This window comes from Aquarana catesbeiana, linkage group LG06, assembly GCF_042186555.1.
Source record: "Aquarana catesbeiana isolate 2022-GZ linkage group LG06, ASM4218655v1, whole genome shotgun sequence".
In the NCBI taxonomy this organism is placed as follows: Eukaryota; Metazoa; Chordata; class Amphibia; order Anura; family Ranidae; genus Aquarana; species Aquarana catesbeiana.
Window position 1 is genome coordinate 337,976,774 of NC_133329.1, and position 20,744 is coordinate 337,997,517.

Sequence of the window (20,744 nt, forward strand, 5' to 3'; positions counted from 1 at the left end):
ACATAGGAACTGGGGTGCAGAATGCGGTACAATGAGTGTCTGCTGTCAACAGTGAAGCATAGTGGAGGTTCCTTGCATGTTTTGGGGTTGCATTTCTGCAAATGGAGTTGGAGATTTGGTCATGATCATTGGTGTCCTCAATGCTGAGAAACGGGCAGATACTTAACCATCATGCCATACAACCAGGGAGGAATGTGATTGGCCCCATATTTATTCTGCAGCAGGACTACAATCACAAACATTCAGCCAATGTCAAGAACTACATTGTATTACCAAAAATATTGAAACTCCTGCCTTTAAACCCACATAAACGTTGATGGCACCCCAGTCTTAGTCCGTAGGGTTCATTATCAAGTTGGCCCACCCTTTACAGCTAGCTTCAACTCTTCTGGGAAGGCTGCCCACAAGATTTAGGAGTGTCTATGGGAATGATTGACCATTCTTCCAGAAGCGCATTTGTGAGGTCAGGCACTGATGTGGATGAGAAGGCCCCTCTCGCAGTCTCTGCTCTAATTCATCCCAAAGGTGTTCTATCTGGTTGAGGTCAGGACTCTGTGCAGGCCAGTCAAACGTTCCCATAGACTCACCCCTAAACCTTGTGGACAGCCTTCCCAGAAGAGTTGAAGCTGTTATAGCTGCAAAGGGTGGGCCAACCCAATATTGATATAACGTGCAAAAATATATATATAGCTTAGGATAGAAGATAGGTCTGCTGCCTCCCCTAATAGGGCTCCCCTAGGGGAGCTCTAAATGATGAAAAGACAGAAAGAGGGGTAAGTGGCGCTACCTACTGGTGATTGATGACAGGACGTAAGTGGAGGGGGGGAAAGGGGGAGCAGGATAACTCCACCACAAATAGGTGTACCCCAAGAATGCTCAATGCATGTAATCCCCACATCAGTGACAGTGCTTCAAATGTAGATATGTCTAAAACGTGTGATGCTAGCATCATATGCTCCATAAAGATATATGCCTGAGTTACCATACAGGATCCCCCCGGGTAGCCACAGGGCACAGTTTAAAGGTGTATGATGAACACATAGGACCGTGGCATGTATGTCCCAATACCTGAAAACCAAAGAAGTGTGGGACACAATTACACAGTGTAATATTATTAATTCCCTGATGATTTCCTGGTAGTGATAACTCCAGCTACCAGAGTGTAAGAGTAGGTGACTGTGATAAAGATAAAAATATAATCAAAAATATATCCCATATACATATCCAAAGTGCAAAAAAAATAATATATACACAATAATATAATAATAATACAATAATCTAAATCCGTATGGGTGGGAAAAAAGGTCACACATAAATAAGCATATGACAGTCCATATGGTGTATGTCTGATGTTCCTCAGGTGTGTAACGGGAAACAAATGGTGACTTGAGTGCTCGCAGTGTCCATAGGTTTACTACTACCTTAGTGCTCCCTCTCAAGGGTCCCCACTCACCAAAATCCAATCACCCCAGTCCCTGTTGAAATCTTCATTGGAACCATATAAGGATGCGTCTGTGAGTGTGGTGGTCGGGTCTCCACAGCTACGGGTCACTCATCACGGTGAGCCTAATGGAAGAGACTGGGCTGCGGCTGGCTGTCCATTGATGAAGTAAAGAGAACCGGTCATGGTTCCAATGAAGATTTCAACAGGGACTCATTTAAAGATCATGCTTAAATCTACCTGAAGATAGAAGCCTACCTTTGGAACAACACTAACAGTTACAGTGGTGGACTGGTCGCAGTAATTACAACCACACGCGCATTGCCCCGCTGGGGTGATTGGATTTGGTGAGTGGGGACCCTTGAGGGGGAGCACTAAAGTCACCTATGGACACTGCGAGCACTCAAGTCACCATTTGTTTCCTGTTACACACCTGAGGAACATCAGACATACACCATATGGACTGTCATTTGCTTATTTATGTGTGCACTTTTTTCCCCACCCATACGGATTTAGATTATGCCCGCATAGCGAGGCCCTACTCTATTGTGTATATATATATATATATTCATTATTTTTTTTTTTGCACTTTGGATAGGTATATGGGATATATTTTTGATTATATTTTTAGCTTTATTTTTATCTTTATCACAGTCACCTACTCTTACACTCTGGTAGCTGGAGTTATCACTACCAGGAAATCATCAGGGAATTAATATATGTTACACTGTGTAATTGTGTCCCACACTTCTTTGGTTTTCAGGTATTGGGACATACATGCAACGGTCCTACGTGTTCATCATACACCTTTAAACTGTGCCCTGTGGCTACCCGGGGGGATCCTGTATGGTCACTCAGGCATATAACTTTATGGTGCATATGATGCTAGCATCACACTTTTTAGACATATCTATATTTGAAGCACTGTCACTGTAACTGAGGTGGGGATTACATGCATTGAGCATTCTTGGGGTACACCTATTTGTGGTGGAGTTATCCTGCTCCCCCTTTTCCCCCCTCCACTTAAAGCGGTTGTAAAGGTGTTTTTTTTTTTTTTTTAAAATAACAAACATGTTATACTTACCTTCACTGTGCAGCTCGTTCTGCACAGAGTGGCCCCGAACCTGGTCTTCTGGGGTCCCTCGGCGGCTGTTTCAGCTCCTCCCCGCAAGCATTCACCACCTTCATGCGAGCTCCCTCGCACGGTGGTGAGTGCTTGCGGGCGCGCTCCCGTGATACAGCCGGCGGCTATAGCCGCTCGCTGTATCACTCGGCCCCGCCCCCCGGCGCGTCGCGTCATCGGATGTGATTGACAGCAGCGCGAGCCAATGGCTGCGCTGCTTTCAATCCATCCACTGCAGCCAATCAGCGGCCAGGGTGAGCGGAGGAACAGATGTCGGGAACGCGAAGCTGACTTTCGAGGCGTCAGGTAAGTAAAACGGGGGGCCTGGGGGCGGCGGTTCTGTCAGAAGTTTTTTCACCTTAATGCATAGAATGCATTAAGGTGAAAAAATTTTTACCTTTACAACCCCTTTAACATCCTGTCATCAATCACCAGTAGGTTGCGCCACTTACCCCTCTCTTTCTTTTTTTTTTTCAACCCAATATTGAACTCTACGGGCTAAGACTGGGGTGCCATTAAAGTACATGTAAAGGCAGGTGTCCCAATACTTTTGGTATTATACGGTATCTTTAGTGTAAAGAAGAACAAGGGGTCCTAGAAGTGATGGTTTGGCCCCCACAGAGCCCTGATCTCAATATTCTCGATTCTGTCTGAGATCACATGAAGAGACAGAAGGATTTGAGGCAGCCGACATCCACAGAACTGTGGTCAGTTCTCCAAGATGTTTGGAAAAACCTACCTGTCGAGTTCCTTCAAAAACTGTGTGCAGGTGTACCTAGAAGAATTGATACTGTGTTGAAGGCACACCAAATATTGGTTTGGATTTCTCTTCCGTTCATTTACTTTTAGTAAAAAAAAAAAAATCTGTTAATTTAACATAAATTACTAACACTTTAATTTCTGAAAGCTTTTTTATTTACAGCATTTTTTTTATACCTGTCTAAAACTTTTGCACAGTACTATGTGTGTATACAGTAAAACCTTAGCTTGCAAGCATAATTTTTTCCAGAAACATGCCTGTAATCCAAAGCACTCGTATATCAAAGCAAATTTTCCCATAAGAAATGATGGAAACTCATACTCATACGCATACTAGCTCATTATGCCTTTGTTTTGCAGGTCGTTTTTTTTTTTTTTCATGTGGGTTTACAACCACTTTAAACACCTTTTACTGACCTGAAATTACTAGGTGCTCCTGTCCTAGAAACCTGCTTATACCACATGATTGTAGGATTTACATAGCATTCGTGAGGACACACTGATAATCCACTAGATGGCAACCCATGACCTTGTATACCCTCACTATTAGACTGCAGGGAACCAGATGGCAGTCATGTGCTGGGCCGATAAAAGATTTTTCATTATAAATTGTTAGTGTTTGGGTAGTAAGCAGTTACTATATAACCAAGTGTGTTGGAATAAAAGCGGTTACTGCTGTTGTGCAAAAGTCTGAGTATGCTAAAAAAAGTGCATTTTGGAAGCCGTTAAATTTGTGTATTGAAGGCAGTCTGCTGTAAACTCAGCACTGAGCACTTAGTAGGGAATTTGCTTACCTGAATATACAAGCCTTACAATTACACATTGGTAGCAGAGCCCCTGCTAAGTGCTCAGTGCTGTTTTTACACTAACCACTCAGTTTTTTTAAGTGGTAAACTCAAAAATGTCATATATATTGTCGCTTACCAATCAGATGTGGCTGCATGACATTTTTTTTTTTTCTTTGCTTTCTTTTCTTTCTTTGATTGGTCACAGTGATCATGTGGTACAGGGCCAATCGGAGGCCCTGTGCCATATGACAGCTGCAGTCAATCACAGCAATAACCATAGTAAACAATGAGCCGTGAATGAAAGCTATTCAAGACAGGTAATACAATTGCTTTTACAGTAATCATCACTGTAATATGCAATAGTGTCAAAAAATCCAAATCACCTTCCCAGCATAGTACAGTGCCACTACGATGACACTACACTACTCTGGTGACAGCATGTAAAAACAAAAAAGGATGATTATTTCTTTATCGTACATCACGGGACACAGAGCCATAGTTGTTACTATGTGGGTTATAGGCCACCTTTAGGTGATGGACACTGGCACAACCTAAGACAGGAAGTCCACTCCCTTTATAACCCCTCCCACTACTGGGAGTACCTCAGTTTTTTCACCAGTGTCTTAGGTGTTGGTCATGAGTAAAGATATGCTATGCTGAGCTCCACTAGAATATTCCTTTGCTGGGGAAAGTTATGCTACCAGATCAATTCAAAGTGTCTTTTCAGGCCAAATTGAATGGTGGCTGGGCCTTGTGGCGGAAGAAACAAGGTTTAGCCTGTAATGCTTCTCTTTAGAGAGCTGGACCCCGGGATCCAGTGCTTTTGGTTTTTTTCAGCCATAAAGTTTACTGGCAGGGTGCTTTACGGGTCCAGGGGAGTGGAACCCCCTGATAAAAAGGGTCCATGAAGGTTTTTTAACGAACCCCACCGTGAGGGGTGAAGATTGGGTCTGTTGGTTTTACCACAGAATCACTGCGGCGGGATAAGGCAAGTAGAGATTCCTAAGGAATTTTAAATTTTCTTATGGATTGTCTCCTTTAAAATTAAATGTTGTCATGCCTAAAGTCACTACTGGGGGCTGTGTAGAGCATGTACCTTGTTCATGCTTTCCTTAGAGCGCTCTGTGTCAGCAGAAGCTGAAGACTTCCATCCGGCTAGCAGTCCCAGTCCTCTGGGAAGATGTTTGGGGGGGGGGGGGGGGGGGGCAGAAGCTCTCCCTGGATAGGTAGGGGGAAGCCAGAACGATTGTGGGATGCCGCTCCATTCTCCACCACATCTGCACGGCGGTTTGTGACCAGCTCTCCTCCTCGCAACCCCCCACACACACACACACACACACGCCGATCACGTCGGATCAGAGGGTCACGGTGGAAAACGCTCTTTTGAAAAGAGTAGGGGGGCGTGGTGGGGAGGCTGAGGGGGCGTGGCTTATCACGGCCTTAGCGTGCGGCAACGTCCAGCGCGGGAGTGCATTTAAAAGGCTCTATTTTGCTGACTGCAGCTGATGGGGGAACACGAGCAGAAGGGGGCATGAAAGTGGTGACACAGGCATTTCCTTGGCACATTTACTGAAGCATCAGGCTGAGCATTAATTGCAGCAGCAGTTGCTTGACTATTTGCTCAAGCAGTGGGTGCAATTTCTTCTGGTAGTACCTCTGCATTTGTTCATCAGGCTACGGTCAGAAGGAGAGGTAGAAACACCCCAAAAAAGGGCTCAAGTGTCTCCCTCAAGCTCTAAGAAGCTTAGTCTTATCTCCTACAATGGCATCCTCCCCTGAGAAATCTGAGGTGGTTGGTCAGAGGGAGCCATCGGGGCCGTCAAATGTTGCAATTGTTTCCAACACTGCAGCCCCTGTCTATATTACTGAAGAGGTTTTTTTCCTCAACTATGATAGGATTGGAGGAAAGGTTAGCAGATTTAATCGCATCCTCCCAGAGTGGGACAAAACGCGACCGGTCCCCATCCACTACCCGGGACCCTCAAACAGAGGTACTGGGGATGGGAGAAGATGAATTTCCCTCAAGGGACCGTGAAGAGGCTGGTGACTCCTCTTCTGAGGGGTCAAGTGCTGAAGGACCTCCTTCAGCTTCACAATCTGAAAGATTGATGGCGCAATCTCTTACTGGGTTGATAAGCCCACTTCTTGTTTGGGTTCGCTAAAGCCTCCTCAAGCTGTGGATGCCTTTCCTGTCCATTTATTGCTGAAACAGCTTATGTATTCTGAGTGGGATCACCCAGATAAGCATTTTTTTTTCCTCCCAAAATGTTTTCACACTTTATCCTATGGAGGAAAAATTCACTAAAGTGGGAGATACCAGCAATTGACGCTGCTATATCCTCTGTGAATAAAAGTTTTTAACTTGTCCGGTAAACAATGCTCAAATGCTTAGTTATCCAACGGATAAAATTGGAATTCCTGTTAAATGCATTTTCTCTGGCAGGTTCAGTGACTCAACCTGCAGTGGCAGCAACTGGTGTATGTCATTCCTTGAAAGACCAGTTTAAACAGGTGCTCAAGGTTATCCCTGATCAGCAGGCCCAGGATTTAGCCGAGCTACCAGGTGCCTTATGTTTTGCAATAGACGCTATGAGAGATTCTATTCTTCAGGCCTCGCGCCTTACACTTGGGCTGGTACATATGCGTAGAATACTATGGTTGAAAAATTGGTTATCCGAAGCGCCTAGCAGAAAGCCCCTGGCTGGTTTTCCTATCCACGGTGAACGGTTGTTTGGGGATGATTTGGATAAATACATCCAAAAAATTTCTAGTGGAAAAAGTACCCTTTTGCCAGTTAGGAAAAGGAGTAAACTTATTTCATTTAAACGAGCTCCTTCTCCAGTGCCATCAGCCTCCAGTTAGTCACGACAGCCTCCTCCGTCAAGTTCAAGAGGTAAACCTCAGGGTCAACCCCAGGGACAAAAGAAGTCCTGGAGGAGGAAACCTACAAAACAAAATACTAAAGCCTCCTTATGTAGGGGCGCCCCCGCTTGCTCAAGTGGGGGGGGAAGACTTCTGCAGTTCTCAAAGGTCTGGCAGGAAGAGTGTCAAGACAAATGGGTGACTTCCTCAATAGCTCTAGGGTACAAGCTAGAGTTCCGAGAGTCCCCGTCTCCTCGTTTTCTCAGATCAAATGTTCCCAAGGATCCAGAGAAAAAAAGTCTCTTAAGCAATGGACCGTCTTTTGTCTCAAAAAGTGATCTCGGTGGTCCCCATGCAAGAGCAGGGATTGGGGTTTTATTCAAACCCTTTCACAGTGCCAAAACCAAATGGAGATGTCAGACCCATTCTAGATCTCAAAGATCTAAACCAGTTCTTGAATATCCGCTCTTTTCGCATGGAGTCAATCCGATCAGTAGCCTTCATCCATGAAGGAGAACTTCAGGCGTCAATCGACATCAAGGATGCATACCTCCCATGTGCCCATTTTCCCCGCTCACCAGAAATATCTTTGTTTCGAGGTACAAAATCTTCATTTTCAGTTTGTAGCTCTGCCTTTCGGTCTAGCTACTGCACCTCGAGTGTTTACAAAGGTCCTAGCCCCTCCTCTAGATAGTTAAGGGCCCAAGGTATAACGATTATAGCTTACCTAGACGATCTGCTCTTGATGGACCAGTCGGTAGCCCGCTTAGAGCAAAGTATGGTCACCACAGTCCACTACCTGGAATACCTAGGTTGGATTATCAACCTAGAGAAATCTTCTTTAAAACTGTCAAGGAGATTAGAATACTTGGGTCTGATCATAGATACAGCCCAGAAAAATGTATTCTTGCCCCAGGCAAAGATCAGTGCCATAAAGGAACTGCTTCAGGTGGTCAAAGCAAAAAAGAATCCTTCTATTCGGCTTTGCGTGAGGTTGTTGGGAAAGATCATGGCTTCATTTGAGGCCGTTCCTTATGCTCAGTTTCATTCGAGGCTGCTGCAAAACGGTATGCTATTGGCTTGGAACAAGAAGGTCCAAGCTTTAGATTTCCCAATGTGTCGGTCTCCAAAGGTGCGCCAGAGCCGCAGCTGGTGGTTGATAACCAAGAATCTGCAAAAGGGAAGATCCTTCCAGTTACCTGGAAGGTGGTAACAACAGATGCCAGCCTTTCGGGTTGGGGAGCAGTCCTGGAAGAGGCGACTGTCCAAGGGAAATGGTCCAAATCAGAAATGGTCTTGCCCATCAACATTCTAGAGTTTCGGGCAGCATGCTTGGCCCTGAGGGCCTGGATGTTCAGGTTACGGAATTGTCCTGTCAGGATCCAATCTCACAATGCCACAGCCGTGGCTTATATCAATCACCAAGGGGGCTCAAGAAGTCGTGTGGCCCAGAGAGAAGTGAACCATATCCTAACTTGGGCAGAAAACAATATACCCTGCCTATCGGCGGTCTTCATTCCAGGAATAGAAAATTGGCAGACATATTATTTGAGTCGCCAGCAGTTGTTCCTGGGAGAATGGTCCCTTCACCCCGAGATCTTCCTGGCAATATGCCGAAGATGGGGACGTAGATCTGTTTGCGTCCAGGTTCAACAAGATGATCGACAATTTTGTGTCAAGAACAAGGGATCCGCTGATTCCCGTGAAATCAGTTCTCACTGATTTATGCATTCCCTCCTATTCTGCTGCTTCCACGACTTCTTCGCAGGATCCAGCAGGAAGGGAAGTCGGTGATTCTTGTGGCCCAGAAGATCTTGGTATGCAGAGATCATAAGGGTGGCAGTAGGGGACCCATGGACCCTACCCCCACGTGCAGACCTACTCTGGCAAGGTCCGGTATTCCATCCTACCTTACAAATGCTAAATTTAACAGTTTGGCTATTGAGGCCCACATTCTGAAAAAGCGTGGGCTGTCAGGTTCAGTGGTATTTACCTTGATTAATGTTAGGAAGCCGGCCTCTAGAATCATATATTCTAGAGTCTGGACGGCATATGTTTCCTGGTGTGCATTCAGGGGTTGGCACCCCAGGAAGTATGTCATCGGTAGAATCCTTGACTTTCTGCAAATGGGGTTAGAGATGAAGCTTGCCTTGAGTACTATCAAAGGTCAGGTCTCGGCCTTATTGGTATTATTCCAATGACCACTTGCTTCACATTCTTTAGTCCGTAACTTTATACAGGGGGTAACGCGGCTTAATCCACCGGTTAGGTCACCCCTGAACCCTTGGGACCTGAATTTTTAGTTCTGTCGGCATTACAGAAACAACCTTTTGTGCCGATACACACACACACACACACACACACACACACACACACACACCCACACACCCACACACCCACACACCCACACCATAGTTTGTAGAACCTATAACTTTCACACAGACTAATATACACTGATTTGGGTTATTTCTAAGGGGAGCTCTAGGGGTGTATTGGCTGTACATTTTTCTTGTGTACATTCTGTAATTTTATGTGGGGCTCTTACCAAACCGCATTATATTTCCAGTGTCATTTTGTTTGAAAAGGCCAGAACACCAGCACTTGGTAGATTTCTTTTTTTTTTTTTTTTCCTAATTTTTGGCAAAATTGTTCTGAATTTCTTGGGCCGTGTTTGACTTGTTGGCTAATTTTGTGGCAAGGGATGTGTTTTTTAGAAAATGTTCGAATTGAGATTTGCAGTTTTTGTCTGCCATTGTTTTATATGCAAGTAGGGCATATTGTTTCGTTATCAAAGTATAGTCTGAAGTCCTATCTGAAATCGGCATAGACAAGGAAAATTACCAAATAAGCTCAGCTGAAGTGACTAGTGGGACTGGGGCCAGGACTTTACTAGATGAAGAAATGACTGGCCCTGGAGTCCATCCAAATAGCAATACTGAGCAGCCCCAGAGATATTAAGCAGAGTCACAGAGCTTTTCTCTTTTTTGCAGGCATTGGATGAAGATGTCACAACAAGCGGGAAACAAAACCAATGGCACAGTCGGCCAGTGTCTGACTGGAGTGCTCAGCAGGTGTGTCACTGGTTAATGGGAATGAATATGGAGCAATACATCACTGAGTTCACAGCAAAGAACATTGATGGACAGCAATTAATGCTACTGGATAGTGACAGACTAAAGGTGAGATCCACTATTCTCTACATCCGCACTAATCACACATGGAATATTTCCACGACTGACACTGTTTTGTGAAGTATTTTTTACGGGAAACTATAATTTATAGCTGGTTTAAAGTAGAATGATGGGCAAAGTTTTTTTCATTTTGGATAGCTTAAGGGAGGGTTTAAACCTCCTGTCAGATTTTTTTTTTTTTTTCGTTCTCTGTGTCATATCTCATTGTGAAGATTTACCTTCACTTCCTGTCCCATAGTCAAACAGAACGTGAGAGGAAGTCCCTGCAAAATAAGGGAATCTGTTGGGTCCCCTCAGGCCACCAGAACTAGTGTCCCCATTGGAAGCTTTCCCCTCTATTACTTTTGTGGGGACAACCCAAAATTTGAGATTTTCTTACTTTTACTTTCAATGATCATGGTAAACAGGGCAAATAGAGGATGAATCTCCCTAATGGGGGCACAGACTGCAATAAAAACTATTAGGTGTTCCCCTTTCTACTCTATCCATAACTTAACTAAAAAGGTAAACCTGTTTTTCTATGCTTTTATTTCTGCTGGGGTTTAGCTTTAAAATAAAAAAAAAAATGTATGCAGTTCTGTATTATCATTTAAATATTTTTTTTTCAGTGCAAGCAGTCTAAGCACCTACATTTTACTTTTGTATCTGTCTCTTGAAGTCCCAATACAGTCAAGCTCAGACTGGGAGATGATGAGGCAACATAAGGAGTCAGTTAGTTGATGTGCTAGGAAGGAGCATGCCGGTATGCAGGAAAGCGCTCATTGGACTGCTTCTCCTTCATTGTCCAGACTAGGTGTACGTGCATGACAGCCTGGGCTCTGAGAAAGTAGGTTGAATGATATAGGCCATCGTTCAACCCAGATTGAAGGGGAGTTTTGCAACAAAGCTTTGCTTTGCTTCCCCGTCCATCTATTGTGAGGGACAAAAGAATTCAGAAAAAGTTGGGTTGTACTGCTACTTACGGGAGGTCAGGACACTGGGAAAACAGAAAATACATAAACTTTCCCCGGTGTATCTCACTTTTTTGCTAGTGTCCTAGGAGGCTGGAAAACTTTAATGTTTTTTGCTATCCTTCTATCTTTGTGGTATTTATTTTTTCCTTGCTGACTTCAGTCACGATTCTTGTTACACAGCTGATATTATTTTTATTTGGTGACTTAAATCAGGATTACCACATTAATGTGTGAGCTGGGCTGTACTAGTTTAAGTCTTGTCTCACAGTACACCTCCATCTCTGCTTTCTCTTTGTGTGGGTGTTGTTCACTCACTCTACCCCCTCGTTTTTTTTCTACTGGCCTTAGGAGTAATTTTTTTTTCTGTTCATCTGAACTTTTGCTGTGAGGGCTTTCACAGCCATTGTTATCTTGTTTTAAGATTAGTTGTCTCATCAGGCAATGTCTTTCATCAATATGGATTCTCCTTACTATGAAATTCAATGGTTAGGAATGTTAAAGCTGGTACACATGCGCCGAATATCATCCGGTTCAGCAGAAACCAGGCGACATTTGGCCTATATGTACAGCAGCCTGTCTGGCTTCTGTTGAACGGCATGCTGGAAAAACAGCAGCTGATCAGCGCTGACCAGCGTGTTCTGTTGTGGGAGAGTTCATCCCTTGTCAGAACACAATGGCTCAGAGAAAGGAAAAAAAAACCCCAGAAGCTCACTATACTGACTGTGATGTTAGTACAGCAAGCTCCTCGGGTTTTATTCTTTTTTGTTCAGCCCGCTGGGTTAAACAAAAAAAACACTTGCTGTGTGTACCGGGCTTCAGGCTTGAGCCTTTGGCTGTTGACTGGCCAGTCTTTTCTCTTTAGGACTTGTTTTGTCTAAACTTCCCTCAGGGGACCTGGTTTCCTGTGACTTGGCCCACTGGATTTTGTTTTTGCTGTTGACCACATCTTGTTCTAGTTTTCTCCCAATCTGGTTGTGTGTTTCTCTATCTGGTTTTGGTGGATTGTTGGTTGACCCTCAGCTAAACATTGAATACAGGGTATATCCATGAGACAAGTTTCCCAGAGCATTATGGGTTTTATAAAGTGTTTTTACAAAAGGCTTTGTCTTTAAAACATACACAACAGTACTTACAATATTTATTTCAGGTACTTATATACCGCCATCAATTTACGCAGCGATTTATATATACATTGTACATTCACATCAGTCCCTACCCTCAAGGAGCATACATACTAAGGTCCCTAACTCACATTCATACATACTAGGGACAATTTAGACAGGATCCAATTAACCTACCAGCATGTCTTTGGAGTGTGGGAGGAAACCGGAGTATCCGGAGGAAACCCACGCAGGCACAGGGAGAACATGCAAACTCCAGGCAGGTAGTGTCGTGGTTGGGATTCGAACCAGCGACTCTTCTTACTGCTAGGCAAAAGTGCTATCCACTACACCAGTGTGCCGCCCGGTGTATACATATATGGGAATTGCAAACATAACATTGTCGTAGTTTCGTACAACAAAGAAAATAAATGCATCCAGAACTTCAACGTCACAGAAAAACAAAACTACATTCCATCTGATTGGAGTGGTGATTTTATGGTTTGCCTGAAATCCCAGGCCAAGAAAATTGCAATTCCATGGTGGAAATGCAGGAAAAGTAAAAGCTGGATACGTTTACGCGCTTATTGAAAGTAGATACATCGTTTAAAAGAAAAGAGCAGAAAACAAAAGAAAAATGCCAGAAGCTGAGGAATAAGAGAGAAAGAGTTTTCAGGAAACAGTGGATTAGGGCCCTCAAGTTGACATGAGGTTATCGAAGCGCGATGGCTGAGCTTTGAAAATCCAAGGCTGCCAGAATTGGAGACCTTTTTCATGTGTGTCAAGTAAAATGGCCATTAGTTTTTTATTGACCATAATATTGGTCATTTGGCGTTTGTCTCGAAACTGAGAATTGGGGTTTTCTAGGCTCATGCTATGGTGGGTTTGGTTGCTGCAAAGATATGATGCTAGTTGCCTCTCCGGTAGGAGCAACTCCTCAATAGGTTTGCAAAGAGCTTTGTGTGAATTTCTTTTGATATATGAAGGAGTGCGTAGAAGCGCATAAACCCAAACCTATAGTCTGCACACCTTAGGGCAGGACCACAATTTGTGCGCCATAGTCCCTGGTTGGGAACAACCGCGGAAGCAAGTTGATGGATAAGATGGAATAAAACGAGCTAAGCGAGCCAGCATATAGTACCATCTGTACAGAATTTTATGTGTTTTTTTTAGAATGAGTACATTTTTGGAGCTCTTGGATCTCGCCAAGGTCATAATCTGCTGGATCCAACCCCGTCCCCCAACTCACTCTCCCATTGGCGACGGAAGGACCGCAACAGAGTTTTTTAGTAGATACAATGGAGTATATCTACAGATACTCGCAAACCGCGTTGGCGCTTAAGGAGGGGCTTGAGATTTAAGGAATTGTGTAATCTAAGGGCGTCAAGCATTAGTATCCAAGTAGGAGTGAGAAAGTAAAGGATGTCGATAAACCTGTGGTCAGTCCACCAGACAAACTGTCAAGGTTTCTTGAGCCCTGGTGGGAACAGCGGACAATGCAGAAAGTGTAAGGGGGGGGGTAAATGGGACACGATCACACCCACCAAGTCCCAAAGTCAGAGTATGAAGCAGGATCGATGGGCGGGAAGCAAGAGGGAGCCATGTGTATCGCATTGATGCTGCCAAACCAAGACAATGGAATGTGGCTCCAAGAGGACAACAATTCAGTCAATTTATTAAATGGGGAAGGGAAAATGGCTTGATAAAGGCCCTATAAGTTGGATAAGCGAATCCCTAGGTATGGTATAGAAGTGAGCCACTGAAAGGTTAAGGTTTGTTTTAAATAAGTGTTTAGGCCGAAAGGGTCACAGACATCGCCTTCGACTTGGCAGGGTTTTAATCAGCCGGTTTACTTCTCCCTGCACAGCTCAGTGCTGGAGGGACAGGGCAGAGAGAACTGAGTGATCAGTGGTGTTTAATCGCTCAGTGTAGAGGTGGCAGGGAACAGATGCAGCATTGGATCGATGCTGCATTCACCTGGGTGAGTATGTATTTTTTGGGGGAAACCCAAATGTCTTCTTCCTTTTTTTTTTTTTTTTTTTTTTTTTTTAAACCTTTGAAAGCTGTTCTCTGGCTGCTTTATTATAGTACACATGGCATGCTCTGTGCTTAAAGCTATGACAACAAAAAAAGTCTGGATGTAAATACAGTCAGTCAGTGGCAACCATAGAAAAGAGTGCTAGTTGAGCCAGTCTTGTGCAGACAAATAGCCAGGCAAAAACACATATATATATTTTTGGTAGTCATTGTCGTTTTTATTATTTCTTTTAATAACACTTGCCTTTATCAATGTATATTATTGATTTAGATCTTAGTTATTGGCTCCTTTGCTTGTTCTAGTTTCTTTCTAGTTTTTGCAATATGAATTTGTTTTATTAAGCTTTTTAACAATAGAGTAAAAAGTAAATTAATTGGCGCAAACAAACTAAAATTATACAGCAGCTGAAAACTGAGGGTCAAAATATCAAATTCCAAATGTCAGTAAAATAATAAGGCAGTGCAGCGCATAAACATACAAAGATGTGAAAAATCTTAAATAAGGAAGTCCATAAAATTCATATCCAGAAAAACACCCTCAACTGTTCAAAACAGTGATTCTGTGAATGATAAACAAGGTGATCGTGTAACAACCTCCACCAGCAGTGAATCCTAGCCGCTCACCTCAAAGTGTGGACCCCTGAGTATATCAGTCAGGTCACACAAGCAGTCCCTTCACAAGGGTATAGAAACTGGTCCACTGAATGTAACGAACGCTGGAGATGTGTGCATACTGATTGTATGAGATCCCTTGTATCCTGACCATAACAATAGAGGTTTTGCTGTAGTGGAGTAACCAGTTATGGTTCCTTTACAAAATGTTAATCTCCCTGCGGCTAATTCCTATTTAAATCCCCTTTGGCTGGTCATGTCACATGACTTGAAGGGCCACGCCCCGAAACACGTTGTCAAGACAACAGCCATGTTCTCTCCTTGCTCTTCTCGGCTTGCTCTCCACCATCTTGAGCTCCAAGCCTTGCTCTGGATTTGGTCTCCCTGAGCGTTTGACGTCATGCCTGGGAGTCCTACGCTCACTGGTTCCTATTGGAGGTTGTTCCAGCTGTGTTCCGGCCCCTTCTCCACCTACGGCTGGCTAGCTGTGCTGCTGCTCACCGCTGGTTACCACCGGGGACTCGGTGGAGGCTACACACCATTTCCCAGGCCCTACATGAGTTGGCTTCACCCTCCCCCTTCTCCGCTTTTGTGGATTTCGTAGGGGCGCATGAGGGTTTCACAACTGTAGCAAATCTTCAACAAGCCAGTCCATCTCTGGCCGCCGCCATAAGCTACCACCACAGTGAGCAAGTTTATTGTGCTCTACTTATGTGAGAAGAATTTGAACTGTTTTTTAAATCATCCTTTGGTAACAATAAATCAATACATGGCTTATCTTGATTCTTGCCTGGCTATTTGTCCGCACAAGACTGGCTCGACTAGCGCTCTTTTCTATGATTGCTATTGACTGTGCTTAAAGCTGAACTCTCCAGGCAGATGGATATACAAGACACAAATGAATGTAATCTCTTATAATGAATACATCATTATGCGTTTTTATAAATGTAAGCAGTGTAAGGATTTGGTTTGGACTTGGATAGCTGCCTCTTATAGTCTGTGTGCAGCACAGCTCAGACTTGGGTGGGGTGTGAGAAGAAGCAGAAGTAGTCAGTCAGGTGTGTTTCAGTGCATAGAGCTTGCTGGTTGGAAGAGAGCAAGTAACAGATGACATTTGTCAATGTGCTGCTTCTCCTTTCACTGTCTGGCCACAGGATGGGGGTGGGGAGGAGACCAGAAAGATCAGGTCCCCCCTCCTGCCAGGCAGAGCTGTGGAGTAGGACTGTGTAAATCTCAGGACTGGATGGACAGAAATACAAATCCTTTGGCAGATAAAACGACTTGTATACATTTTCATGTGTGCATTTAACGGGTTCAGCGTTAAATATTACAAAAATAGGCCTCTGTAAAGAAAAGAGCTAATACTTGCCTGGTTGCTCTTTTTCTATACATTGATCCTTTATTTTTTTCCTCCACGTTTTTATTCTAGCCACAGTACAACAAATGAATGGTTTTCTCTGTTAGCTGTTAAATGAAATCTTTCCTGAGAGAAACTCTGAGCAGCCATAGCGGACGACTTCTCCTCCAGAATGTAGTTGTAGGACTCCATGGTGACCTTTATTCAATACTTTATTTTTCTAACCCAGCACAACTATGCAGGACATCTGACTGGGGACTCTAAAGTACTGAAACCAATGGGTCAGCATAAGCAGCAAATGGCTATCCTCCATGTTTCTCTTAGCTGTTCTCTCATAGTAAACTGTTACGATCTAGTACCTGACACCCCTGCAAGCTATGTGTCTACCCATACCTCATGCTGTTGGGATTATGGCTCAGATCTCCTCAGCCAGTCTTTCTCATTTTCCAGATGTGAAGAGGCCACATCTTATGCCGTGTTTATTAACCGAGAAAGGATTGCATTGTTACCGTATTAGGTTTTATAAGAAACAAATGGTGCCTTGTGATCTATTTTTAAATGAAGCCTTGTTGCCGCTTTCTATAAAGTTTGGCATTCAGTTCTACTTGATGTGTCACAATTACACTATGTTCATTAGTAGGAGTATTTTCTCAAGCACCATCCTTTGTGTTATTGGATTGAACATTTTGCATGCTGTGCCTATTTACACTGTATGAGGTATAAGCCAAAGAAAATGAAACACGTGGTATTTTAGTCAGCAAAAAGTTTAATGGCGCCATCTGCTGGTGAAAGAACTCATTGAATAATAAAAGGAAAAAATGCGCTAGAAAGCAAGATAATACATAAACTGCAGCTGCAACAAAAACCACAAATATCAATGTGGTGATAACTAAGAGAAATAAAATAAGTGCGCTTGCATCAAAGTGACATAAATCATTACTATAACAATAAAGTGACATAAGTGATCATAAATCGTGTGTGACAACAAAAATGGATGTGACAACAAAAAAGACCATGGATAGTGATGAAGTTCATAAACTCCTTGGGAGGTATGTGATAAAGTCCATTCATAAACATAAAAGAAACAGCAGGTCCAGTGAGGGAAGGTCACACATCCAAATGATATCAACCTTAACCCGCAGAGGGATATGTGAAGTGAACATCCAGGCTGAAGGTGAATCCAGGTAACAATGAAGCCTATGCCCTTACCGGAACCAGTGGACCTCCTTAAGAGCAAGGTCAAATGCGCAGGCAGATACAGGCCTGCGCATTTTTAAATAAACACTATTTTGTACTTTTTGCTATAATAAATATCCCCAATTTTTTTTCTTTGTAACAGACCGTTTTACTGAGCTTTCACCCAGAGAAGAGGGTGTTTCTGGATCATGTTGAGATTTGGCTTCTTCTTAACATGACGTTACCTTGCATATTTGGATTGCACAACATACTATGTTCAGATTTTTGGAACTATTCCTGAGCCCATATAGTGATGTCCATCACAAAATCATGCCTGTTTTTAATGCAGTGGCATTTGAGGGCGCAAAGATCAGGGGCATCCAATATTATATTTTGGCCCTGGCCCTTGCGCCCAGAGATTTCTCTAGATTCATAGAATCTTTTAATGATGTTATGTACTGTAGATGATATACATTAAAAAAAAAAAAAATTAAAGGAACACTTTTTTTTAATCCGAGTGTATAGCATCAAGTCAAACTCCTGGGATATTGATCTGGTCAGTTAAGTAGCAGAGGGGGTTGTTAATTTTATTAACACCAAAGCAGCTGACAATGATTAACAGGTGCACTAGATGGGCAACAATAAGATGACCTTAAACAGGAATGGTTTTATAGTTGGAGGCCACTGACTGTTTGTTTTTGTTTTTTTTTTTTCCCTACTCAACTTTTCTATTTTTCACTAGTTTTGCATTTAGCTAGGGTCAGTGTCACTACTGGTAGCATGAGGACCTGCAATACGTGCCATTGCCAGAAGGTTTGCTATTTCTCCCAGCACAGTCTCAAGAGCATGAAGGAGATTCCAGGAGACAGGCAGTTATTCTAGGAGAGCTGGACAAGGCTGTAGAAGGTCCTTAACACATTAGCAGGACTGGTATCTGTTCCTTTGTGCAAGGAGGAACAGGATGAGCACTGCCAGAGCCCTACAAAATGACCTCCAGCAAGCCACTGGTGTGAATGTCTCTAAACAATCAGAGGGTGGCCCAACATCCTCTAGTGGGCCCTGTACTCACTGCCCGGCACCGTGGAGCTCGATTGGCATTTGCCATTGAACACCAGAATTGGCAGGTCCGCCACTGGTGCTTTACACAGATGAGAGCAGGTTCACCCTGGGCACACATGAAAGAGTCTGGAGAAGGTTATGCTGTCTGGAATATCGTTCAGCATAATCAGTTTGGTGGTGGGTCAGTGATGGTCTGGGAAGGCATATCAATGGAGGGATGCACAGACCTCTACAGGCTAGACAATGGCATCCTGACTATTGGGTATCCAGATGAAATCCTTGGACCCATTGTCAGACCCTACGCTGGTGCAGTGGGTCCTGGGTTCCTCCTGGTGCATGACAATGCCTGGCCTCATGTGGCAAGAGTATGCAACCAGTTTCTGGAGGGTAAAGGAATTGATACCGTTGAATGCCCCCATGCTTGCCTGATCTAAATCCAGTAGAAGACCTCTGGGATGTTATGTTTTGGTCCATCCGATGCCACCAGGTTGTGCCTCAGTCTGTTCAGGAGCTCAGTGATGCCCTGGTTCAGATCTGGGAGGAAATACCCCAGGACACCATCCGTCGTCTCATTAAGAGCATGCCCTGACATTGTCAGACATGCATAGAAGCATGTTGGGCCATACAAACTACCGAGTACTATTTTGAGTTTCTGCAATAAAATTTCAGCAAAATTAACTAGGCTGTTGCATCATTTAGTGTCAGTTCACACTGAGGCAGCACGACTTGCAGCGCGACTGCCTTAGGCGACCTTGACACGACAGGAGCAGTGATTTGCAAAACGACTTCTGTATAGAAGTCAGTGAAAGTCGTCCCCAAAGTCGTACAGGAACCTTTTTCTAAGTCGCTTCGGTTAGAACGGTTCCATTGTACAGAATGGGACGCTACTTGTCAGGCGGCTAAGTCGCCTGATAAGTCGTCCCAGTGTGAACCGGCACTTATTCACTTTGGTTTTCGGGGTGTCTTTGAATTCAGCCCTGCATTTTGATGGAAATGAAAATGATCAACCTACCATGTGGCATCCTTTGGTTCCTAACACATTACCCAATCCATATCAGTAAAGATACCCAGCATGATATTTTTCCCCATTGAGATCTGATATGTTTTCAAAGAGTTTCTTTAATTTTCTTGAGCAGTGTATTGAGGGCCAGTTAACACCATAGAAACACAGTCCGGATGCGTTCCAGGTGCTTTTCTGCATGCGCGTTTTTGATGCAGTCCAGTGTCGTCGTCCCCCCCCCCCCTCTTTTTTGTTAACCTTAAATAAGGACAAGTGTGTTGCAATGTGTGTTTGGTGCATTTAGGTGCGTTCCAGTGTGTTTTTGATGCGTTTTAGAGACAGCGTTCCAGTGCTGAAAAAATGCAGCATGTTCTACTTTTTTTTTACTGGAACGCACTGGAGCTGCAAGCACTGGTGTAACTATGCCATTAAAAACCAAATAATCTACTTTCTATGCATTTTTGATGCAGAAAAAAATGCACTGTACTGCATGTGGTGTGAACTGGCCCTTAAAGTCTTTGCAATTTTACATTGAGAAAAAATATTCTCAATTTGTTTGACAATTTTTAGATGCAGCTTTTCACAAATTGGTGAACCTCTGCCCATCTTTACATCTGAGACACTGACTCTCTAAGATGCTCTTTTTATACCCAGTCACGTTATGGACCAGTCGCAGATTCACCTAATTGGTTGCAAAATATTCTTCCAGCTCGTCCATGTTAGTACCACTTACTTTGCCAGCTTTTTGTTGCCCTGTCCCAACTTTTTTGAGGCATGTTGCTGCCATCCATTTCAAAATCACATAATTTTTCTGTTTTCTCAGTGTTATGTTTTCTATTGTGAATAAAATATGGGTTTGAGATTTGCAAATAATTTCATTCTGTTTTTATCAAAATTTTACACTGTGTCCCAACTGTTTTGGAATTTAGATTCTACATGCTGTCTGCCCCACACCATAGAGAATTTTTATTCTCTTCCTCTTCTGTCTGACACCCATCAGCAGGACAGGAGGTGAGGGGAAGATTTTGCTCATGGGAGCATAAATGGCAAGAAAATATTAAGGGGAGGTGTTCGCCATCCCTCGCTGTACTATAATTTTGTAATGCTGCCTGTATCCCTTTTGGTGTGAATTTTACCTCACTTCCTGTCGGGAGGTAAACAAATTTCCCATATGTTAACACAGATAGCAGGGAAAGTCATTTTTGATGGAGAGACAGGATTGTGGAGTGCTGGATTCCCTGGTCTGGTATCGTTTTTCTTGTACATGGAGACCATGGCTGGGCACT

The 20,744-nt window shown here is 43.6% G+C and overlaps 1 protein-coding gene across 1 annotated transcript in view; it reads left to right on the forward strand.

Annotated features, from left to right (window-relative positions):
* Positions 1 to 20,744, forward strand: part of LOC141146987 (neurabin-1-like) — a 204,839-nt gene that overhangs the window by 177,089 nt on the left and 7,006 nt on the right. Inside the window, 1 exon segment of the mRNA XM_073633886.1 lies at positions 9,964 to 10,152. Within this exon segment, the coding sequence (XP_073489987.1) occupies positions 9,964 to 10,152 (189 nt within the window).